The sequence below is a fragment of the Cervus canadensis genome, chromosome 18 (assembly GCF_019320065.1).
Source record: "Cervus canadensis isolate Bull #8, Minnesota chromosome 18, ASM1932006v1, whole genome shotgun sequence".
Classification (NCBI taxonomy): Eukaryota; Metazoa; Chordata; class Mammalia; order Artiodactyla; family Cervidae; genus Cervus; species Cervus canadensis.
Window position 1 is genome coordinate 33,269,897 of NC_057403.1, and position 9,613 is coordinate 33,279,509.

The window sequence follows — 9,613 nt, forward strand, 5'->3', positions numbered from 1 at the left end:
ATAAAGTTTTACACAGAACCATAATTCAAATGTTATAACTTTTCTATTCTCTTCATTAAAAGGGAATCATAGAAGAGAGGTTAAAGAACAGATACAAGAGGAGATTTTATAAAAGTAGGATTATTTTGGTCTTAGTATAATGCTTAACATAAATACTGACTAGAATGACCTTCTCAAACCCAATTTCTAATGGGAAGCCTGAAATAAATGTTACATGTTTAAACATGTTTACAACATTTCCTTCATGTTTTAAAGATGCTTTCCAAAAAGTTCCAAGCATTTTTTACCAATGAATGTAAAAATTAAATCTTACTTTTCTGCAGCAAGGAAGATTCCAGATGCACAGTCTGCTTTAAATTCTGGCTCACATGAATCCAGAAAATAAAGTAACTCCTTCATCATGCCTCGAATATTATTCCCATTTACCAGAGCAAAACTCAATTCCATTGCACGCCTTCCATGGAGAGAGGGAAAAAAAGTTATGATATTTACAGTGGGAATGAAACAAAGACCCAGGTATGTTGTCCCTGAACACCAAGCACCAGTGGATGTATTGACATCGTTGCATGATCTTTGCAATCCCAATTTTTGCACACGAGATAACCGAAGTTAACAAAATTATTTTGAACTTTCATCAATGCTTTTCTTCAAAAATTCCCAAAAGATACACACTACTAAAGACAGTTTGGATTCAACAGTCTATTGAAGCTGATATTTAGAATACCTAAAAGGCTCAAAAAGAGAGGCAAAGAAATTAATACTCAAAGATACTATCTCTCTGCATCAACAGTTAAAAATGTGATATATTGTCACCAAACTCTTTTACTACATCCACTTCAGCCCAAAGATGATGTGACATACATCGAAAGGTATACAGCTGATTAGAATAAAAACAAACCCTGCGGGCTAAGTGAAATAAGTTAGAGAAAGACAAATATTGTCTGCTATCACTTATATGTAGAAGCTAAAAAAGCTGAATGCATAGAAATACAACTAGAATGGTGGTTACCACGGTCTGTGGGGTGGGAAAAATAGGGAGATATTGGTCAAAGAGCATGAACTTCCACGTGTAAGATAAACAGGTTCTGGAGATTTAATGTACAGCATAATGGCTATTGTTAATAATGATGTATTAATAAACTTGAAAGCTGCTTAGAGAGTAGATTTTAAATATTTTCACCACAAAAAAGAAATGGTACTTATGTGATATGCTGCGGGAATTGACTAACGCTAGAGTGAAAATCATTTTGCAATAAGGTGTGACAAATGCAATGTGATGCACATCTTAGACTCATATAATTATATACCAATAAAGCTGGAAAGAAAAACTAAAAAAGACAGTCAGAGCCATGAAAAGGAAAAAACAATATGTGCTATGAGAGCAAACAGGAGTTTCTATAATAGCACCACCATGACTTGAGTTTTAGCAAACTCCGGGAGACAGTCCATGAGCTTGCAAAGAGTTGGACATGACTGGGCGACTGAACAGTAACAACAAATAGCTGCCTATCAAACTTGGCAACCAAGGTAAATATGGATATGCTAGTTACTACACGCATCTTTTCATATTTGGTCAATAATGTCAAACCATGGCATATAATTTACTTCCAAAAATACCAATTTAATAAGATGAAAATACTTTCATCTTAATCTACAAGCAACAAAAACTCAATCCTTACAGAAATGCAATAATAGCTCATTCTTACACAGTGCTTAAGTGCTTCACGTATGTTACTCCAGTTAATCCCGCATAACCTTTGGAAGTGGGTGCTCCTGTATCTACACTGTATATGGAGACAACCGAGCACAGAAAGACTAAGTAACCAGACCAAGCTTATTAACGGCAGAGCTAGGATTTGAAATGAGGCCTTCTGGCTCCAGAGTCTCAGCTGCTAGGCTATATAACCTGTCAAAAGACCCAGGTTTTACTTTTGAAATGCAAAGCCCAGTCAAGAGCTATAGATAAACAACACAATAGGAGTCAGAAAGTCTGATTTCTATTCCAAGGTCTGCCTTGTCAAGGGGTAAGCTTTAGAGTTAAGTCATTTGATTCCTTTGGGACTGTACTTTAATCTGTTAACTGAGGAGAGAAGTAATTGCCTAGTTTCTCTTACTGGTTTGCTCTGAGAACCAACTGAGAGGGTGCTTATAAATCCTTCACAAAGCTTTATATAAAAGTCATTATTACTGAGACCAGGTCTTATTTTTAGTTTGCCCAAGCACTTAACACCTGTTCTCTGCAAATAAAAGGAACTCAATTATCAATAAATGTTTGTTAAGTGAATAGTTTCAGAGATCAGTTCAAATTAAATTTTTTCTAGTTTGAATAGTAAACCAAAAGTTCACTGAAGCCTACTATAACTAGGCTTTACAAACACGTACAGTTATTCTAAGAAGAGGACCAGTGGAGTTAATTGATCAAGGGAAAAAATATATGCCTTTCAAAGTCCTATGATGAATCAAGTGAGACAGAAAAGGAGAAATATCATATGACATTCCTTATATGCAGAATCTAAAAAGAAATGATACAAATAAACTTATTTACAAAACAGAAACAGACTTAAGAGAATGAACTTATGGTTGCCAGCAGAGACAAAATGGGGAAAGAGATGGGGAGTTTGGGATCGACATGTACACACTGCTGTTATTTTATTATTTTTTTTTTACTGCTGTTATTTTAAAATAGTAACCAGCAAGGTCCTACTGTATGCCACATCAATGTTATGTGGCAGCCTGGATGGCAGAGAGGTTTAGGGGAGAATGGATACATGTATATACATGGCTCAGTCTCTTTGCTGCTCACCTGAAACTATCAGAACAGTGTTAATCAGCTATACTCCAATATAAAAGTTTTTGTTTTTTTTTTTTTAAAGTCCTGCATGCTGCCTAAAAGTCATTCCCAGATGCACTGTTTTAACAGGCTGCCTCTAGTATCTTGGGGCATAAGTACTGCAAGAAAATGTGTGCTGTCAGCCATTCGAGTCTCAGCATAGTGATAGAACACTCAGCCGATGGATCACTCCTTATCTTCATCCTCCAGCACACAGAACACAGTACCTCTGATGAGTAAACGTATGCCCATCCTACTTGCACCTGTTTTATTTAACAAAGAACCAAGGGTAACTTCAGGGTGCACTTAAGTATTCCTTACTGGTCTCTTTTACTGATCTAAACTTCTCCCTAACAATTCTTTTTGAAAAAAGGATTTACTTGGTCAAAATAATGACTAAATATATAAATATCAACATTCTCCCAGTCAAAATTCCATTACAAAGTTATCAAATGGAGGATGGTGGGTCACAGAACTTTCAATGATCTGTTACCGTTTTATGGAGACATCCAAATCCTTTAGACAGTCCACAATTGTGCTTCTGTGCCTCTGTACTGCATTATGATCTGTCTGCACAGTTTTCAATAAAGATGTCAAAGCTACATATCTGGATGAAACAAAGTTGCAGAAGAACAGAATTAAAATGGGAAATTCAGGATAGTTCTCTGTTTAATGACAAAGATGATGTTCAATGACTACTGAAAACTACATGGTTAAATAAAAGACACAACAGACTTAGTAAAATGGATACGCTGTAAAGCCATAAACAACACTATAATCAACAGCTGTGGCGTCCAGAAGCCTGGGATTTAGATTTGCATTCATGGTCAACTCCATTTAAACTTCTAAGTGACTGACTCAATTCTTCCAAACTCCTTCAAACAGTACAACAAAATAAGCATACACTATGCCTTTTCAGTCTGCCTGAGTCCCAAAATGCAAGAGGAAATTATTTCAATTTTACCATTTGTATTTTCTCTGCTTTTGATACCAGTACCAAAACTGCCCCTACAAAACTTTGAATTTACCATGGAAGTATAAAAAATTCTTCAGGAAGGAGAAGATGATTCAGGGTACCATAATGATTATTTTCACATTTTTTTTCAATCATAACATGATAAGAAAGAATTAAAAAAAATAACACTGATAAATTCATTCATTTTTTAAAAGTAGCTGGAGTTTACAAACATCTTCTAGGTTTGCAACTGAAATGCTCTACTCTTCTTAACTGAGAGCAGGGGTCAGCAAACTAAGCCTAGAACAGCCCTCTGCTGTCTGGTTTGGTAAACCAGTTTTTATTGCAATACAGCCATATTCATCATTTAAACAGTCTGTGGCTGCTTTCACACCAAGAGGCAGAGCTGAGTAGTTGCCAAAGAGACCCTAAGGCCCATGTAGTCTATAACACAGACCATCTGTTCCCGGACAGAAAAAGTTTGCTGATGCCTAACAGTAAAGCATAAATAGGACTAAAAGTTAACTCATTAGGCAAATCTTCAAATTCTTATCAAAACAGTTTTAAGATTAGACTAAAAATAAAAATCCTGAGTTGAAGTTCTAGATATGTCACTCTACATGTGTGATCTTGAGCAAAATCACTCAGGAATACACTGAGTTTATAATAGCCAGATACAAGATATTTTTCAGCTTACTTACCTGATATTCTTGTCATTGTTCAATAAGAAACGACCCAGGATATTTATGGCTAAGACCTACAGAAAAATAGCATAGGTTAATAATTTAAGAAAATCAAACATCTGTATTGTTTAAGGACCACTTTCTGGACTCTGATGAGTGCAAACTATTTAAAGGTGGTAGTTTAGTCAGCACTTCTACAGATTGCTAGCCAAAAAAAACCTCCGAAGGCAAATTCTTAAAACCATATTCTATCTCAACAGTAAAAGCTGCAAGATTGTTTTCAAGTTTTTATATTGCTAGCAGGAAAATATTATTGGTACAGCTTCACTGGAGGGAGTTTTGGCAATAACCATAAATAATAAAAATAAGGAATTCACTGGAGAGTTAGGTTAGGACTCCGAGCGCCCCTGCAGGGGGCACGAGTTCAATCCGTGCCTCATGACACAGTCAAAACAATTAATAAACAATTAAAAACCACAAAATGAAAAGTTATCGGAGGGAGGAGCCAAGACGGCAGAGGAATAGGACGGGAGACCACTTTCTCCCCTACAAATTCATCGAAAGAACAATTGAACACAGAGCAAACTTCACAAAACAACTTCTGATCACTAGCTGAGGTCATCAGGCGCCCAGAAAAGCAGCCCATTGTCTTCGAAAGGAGGTAGGACAAAATATAAAAGATAAAAAGAGAGACGAAAGAGCTAAGGACGGAGATCCATCCCGGGAAGGGAGTCTTAATAGAGAAAGTTTCCAAACACCAGGAAACCCTTGCACTGGCGGGTCTGGGGAAAGTTTTTGAATCTGGGAAGGCAACCTGACTGGGAGGGGAAGAATAAATAAAACCCACAGATTACCTGCCTAAAAGCAACTCCCAGCAGAAAAGTACCCCAGACGCCCGCATCTGCCACCAGCAAGTGGGGGCGGAACGGAGAGGAGCGGGCAGCATTGCTCAGGGTAAGGACCAGGCCTGAGTGCCCTGAGGATAATCGGAGGGAGCCTTTGTGAGTTACCAACTTAAACTGTGGAATAGCAAGAGAGAGAGAGAAAATTAACCGGCCCAAACACACTGCCGGCCGTTCGCAGAACAAAGGGTCTGAGCAAGTCCAGAGAAGAGCTCTCAGGCTGCGGACCGGCCCAGCTCCGCCGCAGGCAGGAGGCAGCGGGGAGGGGAAAGGGGCAGGCTCGGCCCCAAGGACCGCATCCCCCACCGCACTGCAAACATGCCTCCAGTTTCTAACCAAAGACTTCCTGAGATTCTGGATGGTCGACATCCACTGGGAGGGTCGCGCGGAGACACAGGGCGCACGCACACGACCGGCGCGGGTGGGGACTGGGGCTGGGGACGCGGAGGGGAGAAGGCGCGCCGCACACGGGGAGAGTGCGCCCGTCAACCTCCTGGGTGCCTGAGCCGCTCGGACCGGGAAGGCACAAAACGCAGGCGCAGCCGAGTCCGCGCTTTTGTGGAGTACCTAAAAACTGGAACCGCGCGGAGAACAGGGCACGCTCCATATAGAGCAGCCGGGAGCCTGAGCAGCGTAGACGGGGAAAGCAGCGCAGTCCCTCCCTGCAGCGCGACGGAATAAGCAACCTGAATAAGAGACCACCTCTGCCCGCCTGTGTCAGGGCGGAAATTAAGCACTGAACAGACCCGCAAACAGAAGCCACATAAACAAAGGGAACCGCTTCAGAAGGGACCGGTGCAACAGATTAAAATCCCTGTTAGATAACACCAACTACACCGGAAGGGGCCTGTAGATATCGAGAAGTGTAAGCTGGAACGAGGAGCTATCTGAAACTGAACCGAACCCACACTGACCGCAACAGCTCCAGAGAAATTCCTAGATATATTTTTACCTTTTTTTTTAATTTAAAAAAAAATTTTTTTTTCTTTTTTCTCTTTTATTTTCTTTTAACATTCCCTATTACTCCCCCATTACTCCTTAACTTTCATTTTCATAGATTTTTAAGATTTTTTTTAATTAGGAAAAATTTTTTTTTGTTTTTTTTTCTTTTTCTCTTTTTTCTATTTTTCTTTTTCTCTTATTTCCTTTTAAAGTCCTCTATTACTCCTCTACTACTCCTTAATTTTCATTTTCATTACACTATAACCTTGCAAAAAAAAAAAAGAGAAGCCCTATTTTTAAACCAAACTTCATATATATTTCTAAAATTTTTTTGTATTTTGGTTTTTGTTTTTAATATTGTATTTTTAAGAGTCTAACCTCTACTCTAGATTTTTAATGTTTGTTTTTCAGTATATGATATAAATTGTGGACATTTAAGAATCCAATATTCAGTTCCCATTTTTATTCAGGAGTGTGTTGATTATTCTCCCCCAATCTTGACTCTCCGTTTTCTACCTCAGAACACCTCTATTTCCTCCTTTCCCCTTCTCTTCCCAATCCACTTCTGTGAATCTTTGTGGGTCTCTGGGCTACGGAGAACACTCTGGGAACAGACAACTGCGTAGATCTGTCTCTCTCCTCTTGAGTCCCCCTTTTTCTCCTCCTGCTCATCTCTATCTCCCTCCTCCCTCTCCTCTTCTTCATGTAACTCTGTGAACCTGCCTGGGTGTCCCTCACGGGGGAGAATCTTTTCACCATTAACCTAGAAGTTTTATTATCAGTGCTGTATAGTTGGAGAAGTCCTGAGACTACAGGAAGAATAAAACTGAAATCCAGAGGCAGGAGACTTTAGCCCAAAACCTGAGAACACCAGAAAACTCCTGACTACATGGAACATTAATTAATAAGAGATCATCCAAAAGTCTCCATACCTACACTGAAACAAACCACCACCAAGAGCCAATAAGTTCCAGACCAAGACATACCATGCAAATTCTCCAGCAACACAGGAACATAGCCCTGAGCGTCAACATACAGGCTGCCCAAAGTCACACCTAACACATAGACCCATCTCAAAACTCATTACTGGACACTCCATTGCACTCCAGGGAGAAGAATTCAGTTCTATGCACCAGAACACTGACGCAAGCTTCCCTAATCAGGAAACCTTGACAAACCAATCCGTCCAACCACACCCACTCGGTGAAACTTCCACAATAAAAAGGAACCACAGACCACCAGAATACAGAAAGGCCACTCCAGACACAGCAATCTAAACAAGATGAAAATGCAGAGAAATACCCAACAGTTAAAGGAACATGAAAAATGCCCACCAAGTCAAACAAAAAAGGAGGAGATAAGGAATATACCTGAAAACGAATTTAGAATAATGATAATAAAAATGATCCAAAATCTTGAAAACAAAATGGAGTTACAGATAAATAGCCTGGAGACAAAGATTGAGAAGATGCAAGAAATGTTTAATAAAGACCTAGAAGAAATAAAAAAGAGTCAATTAAAAATGAATAATGCAATAAATGAGATCAAAAACACTCTGAAGGGACACAAGAGTAGAATAATGGAGACAGAAGATAGGATAAGTGAGGTAGAAGATAAAATGGTGGAAATAAATGAAGCAGAGAGGAAAAAAGAAAAAAGAATCAAAAGAAATGAGGACAACCTCAGAGACCTCTGGGACAACGTGAAATGCCCCAACATTCGAATCACAGGAGTCCCAGAAGAAGAAGACAAAAAGAAAGGCCATGAGAAAATACTCGAGGAGATAATAGCTGAAAACTTCCCTAAAACGGGGAAGGAAATAGCCACCCAAGTCCAAAAAACCCAGAGAGTCCCAAACAGGATAAACCCAAGGCGAAACACCCCAAGACACATATTAATCAAATTAACAAAGATCAAACACAAACAACAAATATTGAAAGCAGCAAGGGAGAAACAACAAATAACACACAAAGGGATTCCCATAAGGATAACAGCTGATCTATCAATAGAAACCCTCCAGGCCAGAAGGGAATGGCAGGACATACTGAAAGTAATGAAAGAGAATAACCTACAACCTAGATTACTGTACCCAGCAAGGATCTCATTCAGATATGAAGGAGAATTCAAAAGCTTTACAGACAAGCAAAAGCTGAGAGAATTCAGCACCACCAAATCAGCTCTTCAACAAATGCTAAAGGATCTTCTCTAGACAGGAAATGCAGAAAGGTTGTATAAACATGAACCCAAAACAACAAAGTAAATGGCAACGGGACCACACCTATCAATAATTACCCTAAATGTAAATGGGTTGAATGCCCCAACCAAAAGACAAAGATTGGCTGAATGGATAAAAAAACAAGACCCCTATATATGCTGTCTACAAGAGACCCACCTCAAAACAAGAGACACATACAGACTAAAAGTGAAGGGCTGGAAAAAAATATTTCACGCAAACGGAGAACAAAAGAAAGCAGGAGTCACAATACTCATATCAGATAAAATAGACTTTCAAATAAAGGATGTGAAAAGAGACAAAGGATACTACATAATGATCAAAGGATCAATCCAAGAAGAAGATATAACAATAATAAATATATATGCACCCAACATAGGAGCAAAGCAATACATAAGGCAAACGCTAACGAGTATGAAAGAGGAAATTAATAGTAACACAATAACAGTGGGAGACTTTAATACCCCACTCACAACTATGGATAGATCAACTAAACAGAAAATTAACAAGGAAACACAAACTTTAAATGACACAATGGACCAGCTAACCTAATTGATATCTGTAGGACATTTCACCCCAAAACAATGAATTTCACCTTTTTCTAAAGTGCACATGGAACCTTCTCCAGGGTAGATCACATCCTGGGCCATAAATCAAGCCTTGGTAAATTTAAAAAACTGAAATCATTCCAAGCATCTTTTCTGACCACAATGCAGTAAGATTAGATGTCAATTATAGGAGAAAAACGATTAAAAGTTCCAACATATGCAGACTGAACAACATGCTGCTGAATAACCAACAAATCATAGAAGAAATCAAAATATGCATAGAAATGAATGAAAATGAAAACACAACAGCCCAAAACCTATGGGACACTGTAAAATCAGTGCTAAGGGGAAGGTTCATAGCAATACAGGCTTACCTCAAGAAACAAGAAAAAAAAGCCAAATAAATACCTAACTCTATACCTAAAGCAACTAGAAAAGGAAGAAATTAAGAACCCCAAGGTTAGTAGAAGGAAAGAAATCTTAAAAATTAGGAAAGAAATAAATGCAAAAGAAACTAAAG

The 9,613-nt window shown here is 38.7% G+C and overlaps 1 protein-coding gene and 1 non-coding gene across 2 annotated transcripts in view; both read right to left on the reverse strand.

Annotated features, from left to right (window-relative positions):
• Positions 1 to 9,613, reverse strand: part of AP1G1 (adaptor related protein complex 1 subunit gamma 1) — a 90,500-nt gene that overhangs the window by 26,472 nt on the left and 54,415 nt on the right. Inside the window, exons 11-13 of the mRNA XM_043434937.1 lie at positions 4,487 to 4,542; positions 3,324 to 3,437; positions 314 to 454 (exon numbers count right to left, since the gene is read on the reverse strand). Of these exons, the coding sequence (XP_043290872.1) occupies positions 314 to 454; positions 3,324 to 3,437; positions 4,487 to 4,542 (311 nt within the window). The remainder of the gene's footprint in view (positions 1 to 313; positions 455 to 3,323; positions 3,438 to 4,486; positions 4,543 to 9,613) is intronic.
• Positions 2,961 to 3,046, reverse strand: LOC122421842. Its single transcript, XR_006263650.1, has one exon. It is a non-coding gene; the product is annotated as a small nucleolar RNA SNORD71 (small nucleolar RNA).